The sequence below is a fragment of the Ahaetulla prasina genome, chromosome 2 (genome assembly GCF_028640845.1).
Source record: "Ahaetulla prasina isolate Xishuangbanna chromosome 2, ASM2864084v1, whole genome shotgun sequence".
NCBI classification, from domain to species: domain Eukaryota; kingdom Metazoa; phylum Chordata; class Lepidosauria; order Squamata; family Colubridae; genus Ahaetulla; species Ahaetulla prasina.
Window position 1 is genome coordinate 29833848 of NC_080540.1, and position 23238 is coordinate 29857085.

General features: G+C 44.4%; 1 protein-coding gene across 6 annotated transcripts; it reads left to right on the plus strand.

The window, feature by feature from the left end:
* The first annotated feature begins 941 nt into the window (after window positions 1–941).
* On the plus strand, window positions 942–21273 carry LOC131189839 (zinc finger protein 239-like). 6 transcript variants are annotated; one of them, XM_058166350.1, is made up of 7 exons: window positions 942–1636; window positions 7196–7309; window positions 9147–9752; window positions 15820–15946; window positions 16122–16204; window positions 17961–18087; window positions 18889–21273. In XM_058166350.1, the coding sequence occupies exons 3-7, from the start codon at window positions 9189–9191 to the stop codon at window positions 20070–20072; spliced, it is 2085 nt and encodes a 694-aa protein (XP_058022333.1). In that variant the 5' UTR covers window positions 942–1636; window positions 7196–7309; window positions 9147–9188; the 3' UTR covers window positions 20073–21273. The 6 variants fall into 6 exon arrangements, with proteins under 6 accessions (XP_058022333.1, XP_058022332.1, XP_058022334.1 ...); XM_058166349.1 differs by lacking the exon at window positions 942–1636 and adding an exon at window positions 5700–5954; XM_058166351.1 differs by lacking the exons at window positions 942–1636; window positions 16122–16204; window positions 17961–18087 and adding an exon at window positions 5700–5954.
* The last annotated feature ends 1965 nt before the right edge of the window (window positions 21274–23238 follow it).

Genomic DNA, 23238 nt, shown 5'->3' on the forward strand with positions numbered 1-23238 from the left:
GGCTTTTCTTTTCTTTTAAAAGCTTTTTTCTTTTGGCCTTTAAAAGAAAAAAAAAAGCCTCTGACGATCAGGCAACTCAGCTGGGATCGTCAGAGGAGCCTTTTAAAAGCATTTTAGCAAATGAAATTTTGAGCTCAATTGCGGTCATAAATCGAGAAGTACCTATAGGTAAAGGTAAAGGTTCCCCTCGCACATACATGCTAGTCGTTCCCGACTCTAGGGGGCGGTGCTCATCTCCGTTTCAAAGCCGAAGAGCTAGCGCTGTCCGAAGACGTCTCCGTGGCCATGTGGCCGGCATGACTCAACGCCAAAGGCGCACGGAACGCTGTTATCTTCCCACCAAAGGTGGTCCCTATTTTTTCTACTTGCATTTTTACGTGCTTTCGAAACTGCTAGGTTGGCAGAAGCTGGGACAAGTAACGGGAGCTCACTCCGTTACACGGCAGTACTAGGGATTCGAACCGCTGAGCTGCCGACCTTTCAACTTCCGGACCTCCGAACCTTCCGTCGCGAGCTTAAAACACACTTATTCATCTGCGCAGGACTGGATTAGATTTTAAATTTATTGGTTTTAAATGGGTTTTATTATTTATACTGTTTTTAAATATTCGGCCTTGTAGAATAAGTTTTTTAATTGTTATTTTAATCTCTATTTATGTTTTTATTTGCCTGTGAACCGCCCTGAGTCCTTCGGGAGATAGGGCGGTATATAAATGTGATTAATAAATAAATAAATAAATAAAATAAAACTGACAAGCTTAACATCCTAGCCCCTGAGCCACCGCGTCCCTGAAGTACCTATAATGTACTGCTATATCTTGGCCTCTGAGAGGTGTGTTTGTGGTTTTTTTTTAGAGGGGGGCAGTAGTGAAATCATCCACCTTGCTACTTTGGGAAAGAAGGAAGAAATATCCAGGTCGAAGCCCAGAGAAAAGGCACTTGAGTCAAAATGGAGGCTTAAGGCCTCCTAGAAAGCCTCGAACTTGGGCAAAAAACAGGACTTCCAGTCCCACTGGAAGATGGCAAATGGGCCGTTTCAGGCCTCTGGAGGGCCTCTGAGGGGGTGGGGAAGGCCATTTTCGCCCTCCCCAGGCTCCAAGGAAGCCTCTGGAAGTTGCTGACTTGGAGAACCAAGGAGTGTGAGTTGGCTAGTGCGGAGATTTCATAGACCCAGCTGTCAAGGCTGACTCAAATGTTCACCTACATTCTTCCTGGCTCGCAGCTTGACAAAGAATAGGGCGATGGCGGATTGGAATGCAAGGGGGGGCGTGAGGGGGAGGAATGGCCTCCAATATCATGTCGGTTCCCGTGAGACATTGCTCCCCGCCTCAAGGACACCCAGAGCTATCGCTGGGTTCTCAAAACAAAATGAACAGAAGTGATTGGTGGGCATAATGGACTGTGGGTGGCCTGTGGGAAAAGGGAAAATGAACTATGCATGCTTTTGCCCCGGGAAGCTGTGAGAAACGCACTCGCCAGTCAGAAATTCGACAGCATTGGAAGAAATAATCCAGCTGGAACTGGCTCGGCTCCAAGCTGGGAGAAAAATACTGGAAACACGGAGACTGATTGGAAAGATGCTTTTAATGACGAACAGAACCAACAGCAGTCCTGGGTCAGCTGACCAATTGGCTTGGTCAGTACATGGATTTTTATAGAGTTTGTTCTGCCCGCTTTTTGTAATGTAAAAGCTTGTTTTGTGTATTTTGTTATTTGATTTGAATTAGTTTGTCTCGGGAAGGCCGGCAAAGGAGTTGGGGTTTTTTAAATCTTCTTTTAACAAATGTAATGAATCCTAGATGCTGGCTTCTTTGGAGTTTTAATCCTGTCTTGAATGGATTACCAGATCCGCATTTTTAAAAGGTGACCCCCCTCAGTTTCTTTGGGCCTATTAAGAAAGACTGGAGTCTGTTTCCTGCCTCCATTTCTCATTTAGGAAAATATAATATTCTGCTTTTTTAATATTTCTCAAAATATTTCATTCTTGACATGGGGGGGTTGCTAACTTTCTACGACAGGGTCATGAAGTGAAGCAGCAAGCAAGTTTGTTGTAAAATACGTTCTTGCAAGAGCAGGTGGCCAGCAAAATAGGCACACCCAAGAATAGATTTCAACAGCTTTTTAGACCCTCAACCTGAAGCACACTTGCCTTGCAGCTACAAGGTCACAATGTTGTCTGGAAGGCCTATTTCCTCGCCTATTTTATTATTAATATTTTTTATTTATTTATTTACATTTATACCCCGCCCTTCTCCGAAGACTCAGGGCGGCTCACACTGTGTTAAGCAATAGTCTTCATCCTATTTGTATATTATATACAAAGTCAACTTATTGCCCCCAACAATCTAGGTCCTCATTTTACCTACCTTATAAAGGATGGAAGGCTGAGTCAACCTTGGGCCTGATGGGACTTGAAGCTGCAATAATTGCAGGCAGCTGTTGTTAATAACAGACTGTTTAACAGGCTGCACCACTCAAGGACCCTTGGGATAATTAGGATAGAATAATAGAATAACTATTATCAGATTACAGATTAACAGAGTTGGAAGGGAGCTTGTAGGTCATTTAGCCCAACCCCCCACCCAAGCAGGAAACCCTACACCATTTCTGACAAATGGCAGTCTAATCTCTTCTTGAAAGTCTCCAGTGATGAAGCTCTCACAACCTCCGAAGGCAACTTCTATTCCATTGGTTGATTGTTCTCAATGTCAGAAAATTTCTCCTTATTTCCAGGTTAAATTTCTCCTTGTTCAGTTTCTATACATTATTCCTTGTCTGGCCTTCAGGTGCTTTGGAAAATAGCTTGACCCCCTCCTCTCTGTAGCAGCCCCTCAAATATTGGAAGACTGCTATCATGTCTCCCCTGGTCCTTCTCTTCACTAGACTAGCCATGCTCAGTTCTTGCAACCATTCTTCATATGTTTTAGCCTCCAGTCCCCTAATCATCTTTGTTGCTCTTCTCTGCACTCTTTCTAGAGCCTCAACATCTTTTTTTTATAGTGTGGTGACCAAAACTGGATTGCAGGTGTGGTCCAGGTGTGGTCTTACTAAGGCTTTATAGAGTGGTATTAGTACCTCACTTCATCTTGATTGTATCCTTCTGTTAATGCAATTTAGGATTGGATTGGCTTTTTTGGCTGCCGCCACACACTGCTGTCTCTTATTTAGCAGGTTGTCCACTAAGACTCCAAGATCCCTCTCACACTTACTGCTATTAAGCCTGGTTTCACCCAGTCTATATGTATACTTTTGATTTTTCTTGCCTAAATGGTAGGACTTCACTTTGAATGTACACTAATTGGCAGACATTTAAATGAAATTTCATTGCATACAGCTCTCAAAGGGTCACTATCTCCAATCTACATGAACATAACAAAATAAATGAGTGAATACAAAATTACGCGTATATATGACACAGAGAAACAACACAGTCTAGTTTTTTTAAAAGGACATTTAAAATTTCCAGTCTCTTCCCTGTTGGAAGAGTTTGCTTTCTTTCAGTAAAGGAAAAAGATGGAAACAAGGATGAGAACCACAAAGGGAGACCACAACTCTTTGCATCCATGGCTTCAAAGCAGCAGGTATAAAAAATAATTGAAAAGGCTTCAAAGCAGCAGTTATAAAAATAATTAAAAAGGCTTCAAAGCAGCAGATATAAAAATAATTTAAATGGGTACAAGACGCCCCCTAACACAGGGGTCTGCAAACTTGACTCTTTTAAGACTTGTGGACTTCAACTAGAAAGAGTGCAGAGAAGAGCAACAAAGATGATTAAGGGACTGGAGGCTAAAACATATGAAGAACGGTTGCAGGAACTCGGTATGCCTAGTTTAATGAAAAGAAGGACTAGGGGAGACATGATAGCCGTGTTCCAATATCTCAGGGGTTGCCACAAAGAAGAGGGAGTCAAGCTATTCTCCAAAGCACCTGAGGGTGGAACAAGAAGCAATGGGTGGAATGGATATTGAAAGTTACTAACTTGGCTGAGATGGCTAAAATCTCAGCCTTTTTGAAAGACAATACGCAGGAAAGATATTTAATTGAATGGAAAAAATGGATTATTTACAAAACAGATATCAGATTAAGAGATATCAGATTGCCTTTGAATAATTAGGATGTATTATTTTAGAATGTAATGGGGGTGGTTAGGAAATGAAAAGACTTGGATGAGGTTAATTCAGTGGTGAGATTCAAGTAATTTAACAACCGGTTCTCTGCCCTAATGATTTCTTCCAACAACCAGTTTGCCAAGTTGCTCAGAAAGTTAACAACTGGTTCTCCCGAACTGGTGTGAACTGGCTGAATCCCACCACTGGGTCAATTGGATTAGAAGGGAAAATTTTACTCTTATGTTTGGTTTATGTATAACAATACCTTGTGATTGACCCTGGAAAGGGGGTTTTGAGGGGGGGAAAACATTTTTGTTTGTTAAAACTTTTTCAATAAAAAAAAAAGCAATGGGTGGAAACTAATCAAGGAGAGAAGCAATTTAGAACTAAGGAGAAATTTCCTGACAGTTAGAACAAATAATCAGTGGAACAACTTGCCTCCAGAAGTTGTAAATGCTCCAACAATGGAAATGTTTAAGAAGATGTTGGATAACCATTTGCCTGAAATGGTGTAGGCAGGGTTTCCTGCCTGGGCAGGGGGTTGGACTAGAAGACCTCCAAGGTCCAACATCTTCATCAATGACTTGGACGAGGGGATAGATGGGGAACTCATCAAATTTGCAGATGACACCAAGCTGGCAGGAATAGCCAACACTCCAGAAGATAGGCTCAAATTACAGAAAGATCTTGACAGACTTGAACATTGGGCGCTATCTAACAAAATGAAATTCAACAGTGAAAAAAGTAAGATTCTACATTTAGGCAAAAAAAAACAAAATGCACCAGTACCGTATATGTGGTACCTTGCTCAATAGTAGTACCTGTGAGAGGGATCTTGGAGTCCTAGTGGATAACCATTTAGATATGAGCCAGCAGTGTGCAGCAGCTGCTAAAAAAGCCAACACAGTTCTGGGCTGCATAAACAGAGGGATAAAATCAAGATCACGAGAAGTGTTAGTGCCACTTTATAATGCCTTGGTAAGGCCACACTTGGAATATTGCATCCAGTTTTGGTCTCCACGATGTAAAAAAGATGTTGAGACTCTAGAAAGAGTGCAGAGAAGAGCAACAAAGATGATTAGGGGACTGGAGGCTAAAACATATGAAGAACGGTTGCAGGAACTGGGTATGTCTAGTTTAAGAAGAAGAAGGACTAGGGGAGACATGATAGCAGTGCTCCAATATCTCAGGGGTTGCCACAAGGAAGAGGGAGTCAGGCTGTTCTCCAAAGCACCTGAGGGTAGAACAAGAAGCAATGGGTGGAAGCTGATCAAAGAAAGAAGCAACTTAGAACTTTCCTGACAGTTAGAACAATTAATAAGTGGAACGACTTGCCTGCAGAAGTTGTGAATGCTCCAACACTGGAAATTTTTAAGAAAATGTTGGATAACCATCTGACTGAGATGGTGTAGGGTTCCTGCCTAGGCAGGGGGTTGGACTAGAAGGCCTCCAAGGTCCCTTCCAACTCTGTTGTTATGTTATGTCCCTTCCAACTCTGTTATTATGTTAACTATCAGGAACTCTGGGAGTTGAAGTCCACAAGTCTTAAAAGAGCCAAGTTTGCAGACCCCTGCCCTAACATATGGCGACCCAGCCCAGTTTGGTCCTGGCAGTCTCTAGCTTCTGAAATGAGGAGCGCATGCGCCGGAGGGTTCTGCCCCTCGTTGCAACCGGGAATCTTTTTGTTAGCTAAGAGGTAGGGAGGTGTTGGTTTATTTATTTATTTTTTTTAATCGCCTAGAGCGTCTCGCCTCTCTAGGAAGGAGGGCTCGTCGCCTTTCTTCCCAGCTTCTTGGACTGGAATGCAGGCGTGGGAGTTTCTCCCAGGATCGGAGACGGCAGAGTGTGAGTTGCATGCAGCCGCTCCTTTCACGCGCGAAAGCATCGTGGAAAGCAAAAAACAAAAAACCCTCAATGCATTAAAGCGCCTTTCTGGGAAAACTGGGAAGGAGCTTGAGGAATAGTGGGGGGAAAAGACTCCCTTCTGCTTTCCAGCAGAATATAGGAATGGGGTGCGTGGGAAAAGGGGAAGGGGCCGCCTGGAGGATTGCCTCCCCTGCAAAAGCTCGGCGCCTTCCACGATCCTAACCCTTGCTAGCTGCCCCTCCCCACCGTAGCCCACGTTTCCTGATCTCTGATGCTGGAGGGTTCCCAGCCTTAGCCTCCCACCTCAAGGGAAGAGGTCTGGTGGGGGTTAGAACGCAGAATGACAGAATTGGAAGGGGCCTTGGAGGTCATCTAGTCCAGGGGTCTCCAACCTTGGCCACTTGAAGACTTGTGGACTTCAACTCCCAGAATTGAAGCTGGCTGAGGGATTCTGGGAGTTGAAGTCCACAAGTCTTCAAGTGGCCAAAGTTGGAGACCCCTGGACTAGTCCAACCCACTGAGCCAAAATCAAGTATTCCCCTCCATTTAAGAGATTCAGACTGGCATTAGATTGATATATCCAAAATTTTTATTAACTTTACTACAACAGCACAACACAAACATATATAACACAATAATGCCTTTTCTATTTACACATCAGTTTCCTTCCACATACTTTCTGCTTTATGTATTCCCCATTTCCCCACCTCTTTTCAGACTGGAATTAGATTGGAACCCAGTGGGGCTCATCAAAGATACAGATACAGAATAACAAGAGTTTGAAGGGACCTTGTTGGTCATCTAGTCCAACCCCCACCCACCCCGCCCAAGCAGGAGACCCTACACCATTTCTGGCAAATGGCAGTCCAGTTTCTTCTTGAAAGCTTCCAGTGAATGAAGCTCCCACAACTGAATGCTCCAACACTGGAAAAATTTAAGAAAATGTTGGATAACCATTTGTCTGAGATGGTGTAGGGGTTTCCTGCCTGGGCAGTGGGTTGGACTAGAAGGCCTCCAAGGTCCCTTCCAACTCTGTAGTTGTATTACTATTACTATTACTACTACTACTACTACTACTACTACTACTACTACTATTATTATTATTATTATTATTATTATTATTATTATTATTATTATTATTATTATTATTATTTCCGAAGGCAACTTCTGTTCCATTGGTTGATTGCTCTCACTGTCAGAAAATTTCTCCTTATTTCCAGATTGAATCTCTCCTTGTTCAGTTTCCATCCATTCTTCCTTGTCTGGCCTTCGGGTCCTTTGGAAAATAGCTCAAAAGAGTTCAAGTTAAGTGCCATGAAAACAGATTGAAGCAGGTAAGAATGTTTAACCTTGTAAAAAAAAAAAAGGTAACCAAGAGGGATATAATATCCCTGTTGAAGTATTTGATGAGATACTCCCCCCCACCCTGAAGAAAGAAAGGGGTTGTCCAGGATTGTCCCATAGTGCAGAATAAGTAATTGAATTTTACAAAAAATGTTATGATAATAATGGTGAAACTGTCAAACACTATTACACTTTGAATAATACAGTTGGAAGAGAGCTTGTAGATCATCTAGTCCAACCCTCCTGTTCAAGCAGGAGACCTTACACTGTTTTTCACCAGTGGCTGTTCAGTCTCTTCTTGAAAGCCTCCAGTGATGAAGCTCCCACAACTTCCGAAGGCAACTTCTGTTCCATTGGTTGATTGTTCTCACTGACAGAAAATATCTCCTTATTTCTAGGTTGAATTTTTCCTTGTTCAGTTTCTATCCATTGTTCCTTGTCTGGCCTTCAGATGCTTTGGAAAATAAGTTGACCTCCCTCTTCTTTGTGGTAATCCCTCAAATACTACTGCTATCATGTCACTCCTAGTCTTTCTTTTCTCTAGACTAGCCATGTCCAGTTCCTGCAACCATTTATCATATGTTTTTGTCTCCCACACCAGGAGAGGAAAAAGCTGCAGACTTTGGCTCTGCAAAAATATTTCTTATACAGTATGTTAAGGGTAATCTGGGTTCACAACCAAGGTTGTGGACTGTTGAGCAGAGTACCCTACGCATGAAAACGACTGAGACTGGTTGTATACAATAACAGTCACTTGCAGACAAACTGGGGTTTGATATTCCTTTACTTTTAGGGAAAAGGCAAAGTCATAGTCCAAAAACAATTACAGGTAATACACATATAAAGTCAGTCAGTCAGTCTTCTTACCAACGTAGATTTGCAAAACAAACAAGGTCTTCTTTCAGTTCAGCAAAACACTGTTCAATTCATAACAGTCAGTATCTTGAGGAATCAGTAACTAGCCATGATCAAACAACGATCATAAAGCTCAAATATCAAAATATCAAATATCAAAAATCAAGAAGAGGGCCGTGAAAATATTTACAGACCCCTCGCATCCTGGACATAAACTGTTTCAACTCCTACCCTCAAAACGACGCTATAGAGCATTGCACACCAGAACAACTAGACACAAGAACAGTTTTTTCCCGAAGGCCCTCACTGGGCTAAACAAATAATTCCATCAACACTGTCAAACTATTTACTGAATCTGCACTACTATTAATTGTCTCATAGTTCCCATCACCAATCTCTTTCCACTTATGACTGTATGACTATAACTTGTTGCTGGCAATCCTTATGATTTATATTGATATATTGACCATCAATTGTGTTGTAAATGTTGTACCTTGATGAACGTATCTTTTCTTTTATGTACACTGAGAGCATATGCACCAAGACAAATTCCTTGTGTGTCCAATCACACTTGGCCAATAAAATTCTATTCTATTCTATTCTATTCTATTCTATTCTATTCTATTCTATTCTATTCTATTCTATTCTATTCTATTATTCTATATATAGTTGCAGCATGTCATCAGGTTACAATGCTGTAGCGTCCCTGTAGATTCCCCACAAGCCATAATTTAGTAGTCCTTTTATACATTGGCTACAGAGCTCAACCAATCAGGATGCTTGCATGATGCAGCACAGCCTTAAAGCAATATCCTGCCTTTCTACAAACATACATAGTTAGTTTATATATCGCCTGGCCAACTAGTTAGGCAAATAACAATTTCCTGACACAGTATAATCAAATGGAGTGAAACCATCTGGACGGGACCATCATCCTCTGTGGTTTTGATTATTTTTCTCTTTTTTTCTTAGATCATGTTCCTTCACGTATCTGATCTTTGCTCTTGGAGATAAATGACATCTTGTCCTTGTGAGACCCTTCTGCAGCCTCTTCGGTGCAGTTCAGCCTCTAAGAGTGAAAGCAACTTTGTAGAGAGGAGAGGGTTTTTTGTTTTGTTTTTTTTTTGGCCCTGGTGGAAACTACACTGGAGTTATAAAGATAAAATGGAAGTCGAAAGGCCAGCAGGACTGGGAGCCTCAAACGGCCCCGCTGCCTTTGAGGATGGGACCAGCAGCGTGTCGTGGAAAAGCACCAGGCAGAAGCTCCTGCATGAAGAAGTTGTCAGTCCTGATGTTCATTGCTTGTTCTTCAGGAATTTCTGCTATCAAAAGGCCAAGGGGCCCAGGGAGGTTTGCAGCCAACTCCATCAGCTTTGTCATCAATGGCTGAAGCCAGAAAGCAGCACCAAAGCTCAGATGGTGGACATGGTGGTGCTGGAGGAGTTTCTGGCTGTCCTGCCCCCAGAAATGGAGAGCTGGGTGAGGGAATGCGGAGCGAAGACTTGTTCCCAGGCAGTGGCCCTGGCCGAAGGCTTCCTCCTGAGTCAAGCAACGGATGAGGGGCTAGTAGAGAAGCAGGTGAGAGATTTCATCTTGGCATGGAGCAGGGGTGTCAAACTCAAGGCTTGCGGGTCAGATTTGGCCCGCAGAGTGCTTAGATCTGGCCCACAGGGCCGCCCTGGAAACAAAGAAGGAACTCAGCAACGGGATCTTTTTATCACATGTGGTGGTTATGTACAAAAGCTTGGGTTTTTTGGCAACAGATAAGGCAGGGGTGAAATGCTCCCGGTTCGGTCCGGTTCGCACGAACCGGTAGTAAAGAAGGCTACTGGTTCGCCGAAGTTTTTACAACTTGTTCGGCCGAATAGGTTGTAAAAATGCTTTTAAAAGTAAAAAAAAAAGGCTCTGACGATCAGGCAGCTCAGCTGTGATTGTCAGAGTCTTTTTTTTTAACTTTTTAAAAGCATTTTTTACAACCTATTCGGCCGAATAATGTATAAAAAATGTATAAAAAAAAGTGACGCCCGATTGTCAGAACTTTTTTAAAAACGTTTTTAGCATTTTTTACTACCGGTTCTTTAGAACCGGTAGTTAAAAATGCTTTAAAAAGTAAAAAAAAAAAAATTCCAAAGATTGCGTGTCACTCAGCTGATAGTCGGGACTTTTTTTTTTACTTTTTAGGCATTTTTTTACTACCAGTTCTCCGAAACCAGTAGTAAAAATGCTTTTAAAAAAAGTAAAAAAAAAAAAAGGCTCCGACGATCACATCTGAGCTGTGCGATCATCAGAGCCTTTTTTTTTACTTTTAAAAGCATTTTTTACAACCTATTCGGCTGAATAGGTTGTAAAAAATGCTTTTAAAAAGTTAAAAAAAAGGCTCTGACAATCACAGCTGAGCTGCCTGATCGTCAGAGCCTTTTTTTTTTTACTTTTAAAAGCATTTTTACAACCTATTCACCTGAACAAGTTATAAAAAATGCTTTTAAAAGTTAAAAAAAAAAGATAACGCGCCACAGCTGATCACACCTCTCCCCCCCACACACACGCTGTTCTACTTATCCCATGCCTCCTTTTGGAGTGGACTGCACACACATGTGCGCTCGCACCTCGCAGTTGGTGCGTGGTACGCACTGCGCATGCGCAGCCAGCGAACTGGTAGTAAACCGGTTCAGATTTCACCACTGAGATAAGGGTGTGGTTGGAAGAGATACTAGACCAAAATATAGATCTGGGACCAGACCTATTCCTATTAGGAATCACAAAAGAGAACTATGACAAAGGACAGGTATACTTAATGCTGCATGTTATAACTGCAGCAAGATTGGTTTATGTGCAATAATAATAATAATAATAATCATAATAATAATCATAATCATAATCATAATCATAATCATAATCATAATAATTTCATTTCATTTCTATACCGCCCTTCTCCCGAAGGACTCAGGGCGGTTCCAGCCAGGTAAAAACACAATAAAACATACAATATACAATCAATATACAGTTAAAAAAACCCATTAAAAAACCTATTCAATTTGGCCCATAAATTAAAATACACACTAAACCCCTAAAAACCATAAAAACCCCATTAAAATTACTAATCATTTTATGCCAGCCCTGCGCGGAAGAATAAATACGTCTTCAGCTCGCGGCGAAAGGTCCGGAGATCAGGAAACTTTTGAAGTCCTGGGGGAAGCTCATTCCAGAGGGTAGGGGCCCCCACAGAGAAGGCCCTCCCCCTGGGGGTCGCCAGCCGACATTGTGTTGGAAAAATGAAAAAATCCCCCCAGAAGAAGAAATAATAAAGAAAATACTGGTCTGCGTTGAAATGGACAGGGTGACACCACAACATAAAAACAAGGGTGAGACAGAATACTTTGAAATATGGAGCAAATTGTATCAATGGTTGGAAAGGAGGAACAGGAGTCGGAGAAGAAAAGATTTAGGGTTTGTAGACTAGAAAGCGGATAATATTTAGATATTTATATCTTTGTAGGTTTTTGGTTATATTAATAAATAAATATAAAATAAATATCTAAATATTTAGATATTTATATCTTTGTCTAAATATTATCCACTTTCTAGTCTACAAACCCTAAATCTTTTCTTCTCCGACTCCTTTTCCTCATTTATGAGGAGGACAAGGGATATGGTTATAAGAACAAAATAGCAATGTGTGATAAGTAGTAATTATATATATATATATATATTTATTTACATTTATATCCCGCCCTTCTCCGAAGACTCAGGGCGGCTTACAGTGTATAAGGCAATAGTCTCATTCTATTTGTATATTTACAAAGTCAACTTATTGCCCCCCCAACAATCTGGGTCCTCATTTTACCTACCTTATAACGGATGGAAGGCTGAGTCAACCTCGGGCCGGGCTTGAACCTGCAGTAATTGCAGGTTGCTGTGTTCTAATAACAGGCTTCTAACAGCCTGAGTTGCGCTTATGTTAAAAATATCGATGGAAATGACAAAACCGGGATGGTCACACCGTGTCCAGTGTTTTTAATGTTTATTTAATAAAAAACTTTTTAAAAATAAAAAAAAGAAACAATGAAGGACCGGCCCGCAGTGTCTCTGCCGGTAACAATCCTTCCAAGCTCTGTTTTCGACTGAGATGGCCTCCTGCAACCCTCCGCCAGCAAAAACGGAGCTCAAGAGGGTCGCACGCAGCCCTCCCTCTGTTTTCATTGGCAGAGCCCTTGGACAACCACAGGCACCTCCGACATGAGTGACATTGAGCTGGCCACACCCCTTCCGTGCCTCCCCCCACCCCCCAAGGTCAAACACAACCCTGATGCAGCCCTCAATGAAATTGACTTTGACACCCCTGGCATTGGAGTAAGAACAAGACGCATCCTTGTTTTGTGAAACGCTTCATTGTTTTATTACTTCAAGCAAATGGTTTAGTTTTCCCTCCCTCTCTCAGCCCTGGGACGCTGAGCTTGTCGATTGAAAGGTCGGCAGTTCAGCGGTTCGAATCCCTAGTGCCGCATAACGGGGTGAGCTCCCGTTACTTGTCTCGGCTTCTGCCAACCTAGCAGTTCGAAAGCAGGTAAAAAATGCAAGTAGAAAAACAGGGACCACCTTTGGTGGGAAGGTAACAGCGTTCTATGCGCCTATGCTGGCCATATGACCACAAAGATGTCTTTGGACAATGCTGGCTCTTTGGCTTTGAAACAGAGATGAGCACTGCCCCCTAGAGTCAGGAACAACTAGCACATATGTGCGAGGGGAACCTTTAACTTTATCTCAGCATTTAGGAAGGAAAAAAACAGATGAGCACAGGCCCCCGCAGGAGTAGTTGGGAGAAAGATGTTGGTGTCCTGGTAATTCACAAATTAAGTAGGAGCCAGCAATGTGCTACAGCTGCCAAAAAAGCCAATGCAGTCTTAGACTGCATCAGTGAAAGTATGTACTGAGAACAGCAGAAATGATTGTTCTGCTTTATACTGTAGCAGTCAGACCACAGCTGGAATACTTGCGTTGGGTCCAGCCTCGATTGACACAATCAAGAAGAATGCCGAGAAACTGGAAACGGGCAGAGAAGAACCACAAAGGTTGAGGGGCTGGAGTTTAAATCCTAGAAAGAGTTGCTAAAACAAACTGGGCACGTTTCACCTAAAGAAGGGAATAGAGTAGAATTAGAATTAGAATTAGAATTAGAATTAGAATTGAAATAGAATAGAATAGAATGGAATGGAATGGAATGGAATGGAATGAATTAGAATAGAATAGAATTAGAAATGGAATAGAATAGAATTAGAAATGGAATGGGATGGAATGGAATGGAATGGAATGGAATAGAATAGAATAGAATAGAATAGAATAGAATAGAATAGAATAGAATAGAATTTTTTATTGGCCAAGTGTGATTGGACACACAAGGGATTTGTCTTGGTGCATACGCTCTCAGTGTACATAAAAGAAAAGGTGGGGAACCATGGCAGCAGTCTTCCAAAATTTAGGAGCTGTCAAAGGGAAGAGATTGTTTGATTCTCTGTGAGACAAGGAATCCTTCATATCTATCTTTACAATGGATGATACAAAGTCAAAATAAAGGAGGCATTTCCTCACTTTGAGAGCTTTTAAGCAATGGGACTGTTATGTCCTCCTCGCTTCCGTCCGAACGATGGCTTAATTAGCCGGCTCTTATCAGCTCTGGCAGTAAAAGAGCCAGCGTCTGCCAAGAGCCCTCGTTGGCTGCCAAGATGCTGGTGAGTCACAACCTTCAGCTCTAGTCAATCCGTGGATTTGCCTGATACAAAGAGACACACCAGCTCTTGCTGCCTTTTATATCCTGCGGGGTGTGGCTCCATGACTCAGCACTTCCTAGGCCTGCCCCTCCCCTGCTTCTGTTGTTCTCTTCTTTCCTGCCTACGAAACCTGGGATTGAGCCAAACCTGATTGCTGTCAGCTGGGTCTGCAGGCGTGGCCTGGGTAGGGAGGAAGAGTCAGGAGAAGGAGGCCTCGTTATCTCTTTTGCTTGGCCTGCTTCTGGCTCCTGGAGCTGATCCAGGGAGGCCGGTGCTTCCGAGGTAAGTCCTGATGGCCCTTCCCCCTCACTGTCCAAATCACTTTCTGGCAGCAGGCCCGGCTCCGAGTCACTTTCTGGCAGCAGGCCCGGCTCCAAGGCACTTTCGGGCATGGGGCCAGGTTCGGGGGGCGGGAGCCACAACAGGGGCAGCCTGTCCTCTGGAGCTTCTATACCGGAGGTTTTCAAGTCAAGTCTAGGCAGCCATTTCAATCAATCAATCAATCAGAACAGAGCTGGATGGGACCTTGAAGGTCTTCTAGTCCAGCCCCCTGCTCAAGGATACCATTTCAGACAGGTGGCCGTCCAGTCTTTGCTCAAAAACCTCCAGTGATGAAGCACTTAGAACCTCTGAAGGTTAGCTGTTCCACTGGTTTATTGTTCTCGCTGCTAGGATGTTTCTCCTAAATTCCAGGTTGCTTCTCTCCTTGATTAGTTTCCACCCGTTGTTTCTTGGCTTGTCTTCTAGTGCTTTGGAAAATAAGTTGACACCCCCCCTCTTCTTTGTGGCAGCCTCTCAAATACTGGAATACTGCTAACAAGTCACCCGCTAGCCCTGTGATGACAAACCTATGGCACGTGTGCCAGAGTTTGCCCGCAGCACCCTTTCTGTGGGCACGCGAGCCGTCGCCCAGTTCAGCTCTGCCAGGGGAAGGATACTGCAAAATCTCCATTCCCACCCCACTCTGGGGCCAGGCAGAGGTGGTATTTGCCGGTTCTCCAAACTACTCAAAATTTCCGCTACCGGTTCTGCAGAACCTGCTGGATTTCACCCCTGGGTTGGGTGCTTTGAGCACTCTGTCCGGAAAAAGCCATCACTGCCCTAGCCCTTTTCTCTCGATTAGGTATACCCAATTCCTGCAACCGTTCTTCATATTGAGCTGGGATGCTTGAGGATTGGACTAAAAGACCTCCAAGCTGCCTCCCAATCCTAGGATTCCATGATTATCCTACAGCAGCGGATAGGTCGGGACCCCATTGGGGGTCAAATGACGATTTGTGGGTCGGGACCCCATTGGGGGTCGAATGACGATTTGCCAGGGGTCGCCTAAGACTATTAGAAATATGGGAAGTATACTTGCGAGTCGAAGAATCGCGCTCCAATGGTTGACTCCACAAGCCAGCTGCAGGCTCTTCAAATCACTAGCCGAATTCGGCTTCAGGCGCGATGAATTAAAAAAGAGAGAAATCTTTGCTCTGATGTCTCCCTCTCAAGCCAGCTGCAATCACTCCCAATCGCTAGCCTAATCTGGCTTCAGGCGCGATAAACTTAGTAGGGGAGGAGTCTCCGCTTTAATGCCTCCGTCCTCAAGGCAATCGCAAGCAGTTCAGATCGCTAGCCAATACGGCTTCAGGCGCCATAAATTCAAAACGAAAATAATTTTACGGTTGGGGTCGCCACATCGTGGGGAATTGTATTAAAGGGGTCGCAGCACTATAAAGGTTTGAGAACCACTGTCCTACAGGAACAAACCCAATTCCACCCCAAGGATAGACAGAGGAGGTTTCAAGGTTAGGAGCGGATGAAAAGAATCCCATCCACCTTGTGTGTGTTCTCATCCCATCTCCTCCATTTTTACCCCCTTCTGGCTGGTGTTTCAGGTGCCAGAAGCGTTGATGGAGATGGTCTCAGCACAACCCAAAGAAAAGGAAGATGGGTCCGTTTCTTCTCAGGAGCATCTCTTTGGGAAGGTCTCTAAAGAGGATCCAGCTGAGGTCACCTCCCTATGTAAGTGAAGGTATCTTATCCGATAGAAGCAATGGAGCTATAGCTCCTTTCATTCATGGAACTTTTTTTACCATCAAATATTTGGTCAGCAGATGCAAGAGCGATGTTTGATAGGATGATAAAGTTCGCAGAAGACATTCACACGGCTTTTAAATATTCCATTTCTTGCTCGCAGGGAATGGAAAGGTGTTGGTGGTAACCTCTGAAACATCTCCTGTTTGTGATGAAGCCGAAACAGAATTTGGGTCTCCATCTCAGGTAGGGGAAGATTCATCACAGCAGGAGAGATTTGGGGTGGGGGTGGGGGAAGTCCCAAGTCCCTGCCATGGAAGCTAGGACAGTTGTTCTTTAGCAAGGGAAGGTAATGCAAATCAAAATTTATTTACTTGAGGAATAGTTTTTTTACTGAAATGAAGGCAGCTGGACTGAAGAAGCTTCTTGGATGAGAAATGTCTTCAAGCAAAAATAAAGAAAGTCCAGTTTCCGATCTTCGGAGGGCCTCCGGGGGGGTGGGAAAGGCTGTTTTTGCCCTCCCCAGGCTCATAGAAAGGCTCTGGAGCCTGGGGAGAGAGAAAAATGGGCCTACCGGGCCCACTGTGCCATCACGTGCCAGGAGCGGGGGAGGTGTTGCGCTCGCGGGGGCGGGGCACATAGAATTATGGGTGTGGGTGTGCACGCACCCCCCCCCCGCTCCTGGCATGGGATGGCAAAAAGATTAGCCATCACTGCCCTATACCATTTCAGACAAATGGTTGTCGAATCTCTTCTTAAAAACTTCCAGTATGGGAGCACCCACAACTTCTGAAGGCAAGTAGTTCTGCTGCTTAATTGTTCTGTCAGGAAATTTCTTCTTAGTTCTAAGTTGGTTCTGTCCTTATCTTTAAGAAAATGCCTATTTCCTCCATGGCCAAATTCGCTTTTTTAGGATGTGTCAAAAGAGGAAGAGAACTGTTATGTCCTGCACTGGCAGTGGCGGCCCCTAGTGGTGGAGATGGTTTCTTGTTCTGTTCAGATTGGCTCCTGCTTTGACAGCCGAGTATAAAAGGGCTGTCAAAGCGGGCGCGCTGTTCTTGGTTGTTGCTGGTCTCTGTGAGTTAAAAATAAACGTTGTGTGTGAACCTCTGTGGAGCCTCAATTATTACGGAACCCACAGAATATAATACTGGCGACGAAGACTGAGGAAAGTACGTGAGTTGCTGAGCTGCTGAGCTAGCCAAAGTGTGAATTTCTCCTCAGAGCTATTCAGATCCCTGTCCTACAGAGCAAACCATGGCATCGCCTCAGAACTTTGTGCCTTTTAACCCAGTGACCGAATCGTGGGAGGCGTTTGTAGCCCGTTTTGAATGCTTTCTTATTGCCAATGAGTATACAAACCTATCTAGTGAAAGGAAGCGTGCTTATTTCCTGGGTTTCTGTGGGGCAGAAATGTTCGAGACAGCCATGACATTGATGGCCCCCCAGTCAATTCATGCAGGGACTTGGGATGACTTCATGGCTAAATTAAAAAGACATTACGCCCCGACACCCTCCAGAATCGCCCTGCGGCAGCTGTTTTACCATAAGGATCAGGCTGAGGGGGAATCGATAAACCAGTATGTAGCCGCTTTATGTAAAGTGGCGCGCCATTTGTTGATCTGGATGATTACCTTTTGGACCGGCTCGTCAGCGGTGTCCGGGATGAACGCCTCAAGCGGCGTCTCATCGCTAAGCAGGACCTCACATTTCAGATGGCATTAGATGAGGCATGTGCCTCAGAGCTGGCCACCCTCTCATTAGCTGATATGCCTCGAGGGCAGAGCCCGCAGATAGCGAAAGGAGCAACAATTCATTTCAGCGAAGCTGATCCACTATATGAGGAGGAGGAGGAGGAAGACTCTGTCCATCGCCTTAAAGAGGTTAAGAAACCATCTCCACCACTAGGGGCCGCCACTGCCGGTGCAGGACATAACAAGAACTTTCAAGAAATCCTTCTTCCTGGGGCTTCTCTTAAAAGAACATTTTCTTCCTCTTTCAGGGCTCAGTGTCCTTTGAGGAAGTGGCTGTGTATTTTGTGGAGGAGGAATGGGAGATTCTGGATTCTAACCAAAAAGCTTTGCACAGGGAAGTCATGCTGGAAAATTCTCAAAACGTGACCGCTCTGGGTAAGGGCCCTTCTATGCTCTGTGTTGGATTCATTTGTGGAATATCTTTGTAGCCGGAAGTATTTGGAGAACTTCTTCTATCTGGAAGATGTTCTCCGAATACTTCCGACTACAAAGAGATTGATCTGTTTATTTTCCTTCTTTATGTGACGTTTATCACCTCAATCTACTAGGACAGCATTCCCCAACTTTCCGGATTGGCGGCCCGGATTGAGGGGAGGGGGGAAAGAGGGAATGGTTTTGTGGGAAGGACAGGCACATGCGTGCGAAGACCTGTTGCTCGTGTGAATGGGGCTGCAAGTACCCCACTGCTTGCGCAACTGGGGCTGTGAGTGCCCGCAACAATGCAAGCATTTCCGACAATGCTCACAAGAGTGAGGTTGCGAGTGCCTGCGCGAGTGAGGCCGCACGCGCGGCTGCGAGCACTGTGACACTTATGGTGATGCTTGTGTGAATGGGACTGGGCAGCTGAATGGAGCTGAGTGTTTACTGGCCGGATGCCCTTCCTATTGCCAGTGCTGAGTTTTGTTCAGCAGATATACACTCATTGTGCCCAGAGAGAGAAATATCTGCCTCTACCTAGGATTGAACTCACAGTTTCCTGATTGTGAGGTGAAAGCTCCCCCTCTTGCCTAAGCTGTGCATTATGAAGAAAAATGTTGACCCCCACCATCACGCATAATACTTTACGGTTTCAGGATAGTTCCTTCTTCCGTGTGTATACAGCTTATTTTTTGTGGTAAACTTAATTCTATTTCTGCTCAAAATATTGTCTTTTCTCTTTTTCTTTGCTTTCTAAAGCGGCCTGTGACCAGGAGACAGAAAATTCTAAGGAGGTGAGCGCAGCACGGTTGCAAACGGCCCAGAACGAAGCGGATGAAGAGATGTTTGGAAATCCAGAGGAAACGAACAGTAGTGAAAAAACCTGCGACATAAATGGAAGGCAGGATTCCTACCCATCGGGAGGCATGGAAGCGCACGTCACCCCACCCGAAGAGTGTGGAGAGGGCGTCAGTGAGAGCAGTGACCTCACGAAGCACGAAGGAATCCACAGCGGGCAGAAACCTTACGTATGCGTGGACTGTGGAAAGAGCTTCTGGCAGAGAGCTCAGTTCAGGATCCACGAAAGAATCCACACCGGGGAGAGGCCATTTAAGTGTGCCGAGTGTGGAAAGGGCTTCACGGTGAGAGGTCACCTGATCAACCACGAAAGAATCCACACCGGGGAAAAGCCCTTCAGGTGCATGGACTGCGGCAAAAGCTTCAGTCACAACAGTGCCCTTTCTCGTCACGAAAGGACCCACACGGGGGAGAAGCCCTTCAGGTGCACGGATTGTGGAAAGGGCTTCTGTCACGGAGGCAAACTTCGGATCCACGAAAGAATCCACACAGGGGAGAAGCCATTTAAATGTACGGAGTGCGGAAAGGGCTTCAGCATGACGGGACACCTTGCGAATCACGAAAGGATCCACACGGGGGAGAAGCCCTTTAAGTGCACGGACTGCGGCAAGAGCTTCAATCAGAACAGCAGCCTAATGACCCACAAAAGAATCCACACGGGGGAGAAGCCATATCACTGCCTGGAGTGCGGCAAGAGCTTTAGTCACAACAGTGCCCTTACGCGCCACGAAAGGACCCACACTGGCGAGAAACCTTTTGAGTGCCCGAACTGTGGAAAGAGTTTCAGTCAAAACAGCAGCCTAATGACCCACAAAAGAATCCACACGGGGGAGAAGCCGTATCGTTGTCTGGAGTGTGGAAAAAGCTTTAGTCACAACAGTGCCCTTACGCGCCACGAAAGGACCCACACCGGGGAGAAACCTTTTGAGTGCCCGGACTGTGGAAAAAGTTTCAGTCAGAATAGCAGCCTTATGACCCACAGAAGAATCCACACGGGGGAGAAGCCATATCAGTGTCCGGAGTGTGGGAAGAGCTTCTGTCAGAGCGGTCAATATATGATGCACAAAAGGATCCACACAGGATAGAAGCCAAATTCATGGTGCTCGAATACAACTTTATTCAGGTAGTAAATGTAGGAAACAGAAGAATCGACCAGAGAAAAGCCGTCTGGATACTTGGAGTGCAGAAAGAGGAATTTTGCATCAAATAAAAGATCAAGGGAGAAATACTGTATTTTTCAGACTATAAGACGCACCGGAGTATTAAGACGTACCAAGATTTAGAAGAAGAAAACAAGAAAAAAAAAGTTTTTGCCCTTCTCGGCCCCCAGGAGCACTCTGCAGGCCTCCCAAACCTTCTGCGCATCCCATTTTTGGTAAAAACAGGCCCATTTTTGGCCTCCCAAATCCCCCACGTGTTGTGTTTTTGCCCTCCACAGCCCCCAGGAGCACTCTGCAGGCCTCTCAAAGCCTTTGCGCATCCTGTTTTTGTGAAAAACAGGCCCGCTTTTGGCCTCCCAAACCTTCTGCGCGTCCCGTTTTTGTGAAAAACAGGGCTGTTTTTGGCAAAAACGGGACGTACAGAGCAGGGTTTTAGGAGGCCAAAAATGATTGTATTTGGTGTATAAGACGCACCAACATTTCCACCTTCTTTTGTGGGGGGGAGAAAGTGTGTTTTATAGTCCAAAAAGTATGGTATTTGAATACGTGATAGGTAGAGTGATGTTATTGCACATGAGTTGATCGTTATGATTATACATGCGTTGGACTGAGGGAAGAGTTATAAAAGGACTCCAGATAGTGCTTGACTTACAACTGTTCATTTAGAGATTGGTCGGTTACAATAGCATTGAAAAATGGGTTCTCGTACTTAAGATCCTCGCACTTAAGATCCTTGCACTTATGACCATTGCAACATCCCCACAGTCATGTGATCCAAATTCGGGCAATTGGCAACTGGTGTGTATTTATGATGGTTGCACTGTCCCTTTCTTGCAACCAGGTAGCTGCTAACTCTTAGACTTAGATTTAGAATAACTCTATCGTCACTTTGAATGTACACTGATCGGCATACATTAATATGAAATTTTGTTGCATACAGCTCAGAGGGTCACCACCTCCAATATACACTACATGAACATGGTAAATAAATAAATACAAAGTTATGCATATACCCACAGGTATATTACATGACCCAGAGAAACAACACAGTCTAGTTTGGATGTATACCTGTACATGGCGAGAGAAACAAATCTTACGAGTTTACCAGACGGATGGCATAGGGAACAAAACTTACAGAATCTGGAAGTCCTGCTAGAAATACTTAGAAACTTCCTCCCAGACGGGAGCAGCAGAAACAGACTGTGAAACGGGTGTGAGGATCCTTTAACAATGTTATAGTTTTTCACTATAATCTCACATCTTTCTACTCTATATGTCTGATACATTTATTTATTGCTGACCTCTCAATTTCTCCGGTCTTAATCCGTACATTTTCTTAGGGTTATTCTCTGTAGGGATATCTCCTTTTTAACAATTTAATCTGTCAATTCAAATTTGTTTTCTATTTCGCTCCTGTCCATATCTTGATATTCCCCCCACCCTACTTTTTTTAGTTGTTTGTCCTTGGCTGGGCTTCTTGATTCTTCTCTTCTTTTGAACCTTGGCTCCAACTGAGGGAAACGGTCTGGAGAACTTTTCCAGTGTGTTGTCCGGATAACCCATGCATGGGGTGATCTCCTATCAATTGTCAGAGACGGAGTGAATATATTTTTGAACTGCTTAGCCACGCCTCCTGCTCGTTAAGCTCCAGTCTTTTTCACTCAGTCCAAGGGAAGAGATCTGAGTTGGTTTTCTCTGACAATTTCATAGTCAGATTGCTTATCTTTGGAATATTTGAACTGCACTGAATCTATTTGGATTTTAAAGACATATTTCTTCTATCAGGCAAGTTATTTGTGTGCTGCTGGTGGCTGCTGTAGCAGTCCTGGGGCTCCAAGCTGTTTTCCCACCACTCAGGAAGGACGGAAGCAGCTATCTGGAGTTGTTCTTCTTCTGCAGAACACCTCCGTTTTTGTGCCTCGCTCTCCCTCCTCTCCCCAGCCGGGCCCCTCCCGCCTCCTCCCGGGCCTGCTATCAGATCCAGAGTCTGATAATGAAGAGGAATGGCCTGGCATGCCTCCAGCCCCGAGCCCTGGCCCCATGCCTGGAGGGGAAGTCAGGAATGAAGAAACAAACCTCACTCACCCACAGCCATCAGAGGAAGTCAGCCACGGATTGGAATTGCCTGGGCCTGCCCTTCTCGGCCCCCAGGAACACTCTGCAGGCCTCCCAAACCCTCTGCGCATCCCATTTTTGCGAAAAACGGGCCCAGTTTTGGCCTCCCAAACCCCCCAGGTGTTGCATTTTTGCCCTCCCCAGCCCCCAGGAGCACTCTGCGGGTCTCTCAAACCCTTTGCGCATCTTGTTTTTGTGAAAAACAGGCCCGTTTTTGGCCTCCCAAACCCTCTGCGCCTCACGTTTTTGTGAAAAACAGGCCTGTTTTTGGCAAAAACGGGACACGCGGAGCAGGGTTTTAGGAGGCCAAAAATGATTGTATTCGGTATATAAGATGCACCAACATTTCCACCCTCTTTTGTCGGGGGGTGGGGGGACAAAATGTGTCTTATAGTCCGAAAAGTACGGTATTTGAATACGTGATATGTAGAGTGATGTTACTGCACATGAGGTGATCGTTATGATTATACATGTGTTGGAGTGAGAGAAGAGTTACGAAACTCTTGATAGAGCTTGACTTACAACTGTTCATTTAGAGATTGTTCGGTTACAATAGCATTGAAAAATGGGTCCTCGCACTTAAGATCGGTCCTCGCACTTATGGCCATTGCAACATCCCACGGTCATGTGATCCAAATTCGGGCAATTGGCAACTGGTGTGTATTTATGATGGTTGCACTGTCCCTTTCTTGCAACCAGGTAGCTGCTAACTATATAGCATTTAGACTTAGACTTAGAATAACTCTATCGTCACTTTGAATGTACACTGATCAGCATACATTAATATGAAATTTTGTTGCATACATCTCAGAGGGTCACCACCTCCAATATACACTTCATGAACATGGTAAATAAATAAATACAAAGTTATGCATATACCCACAAGTATATTACATGACGCAGAGAAACAACACAGTCTAGTTTTAATGTATACCTGTACATGGCGAGAGAAACAAATCTTATGAGTTTACCAGAT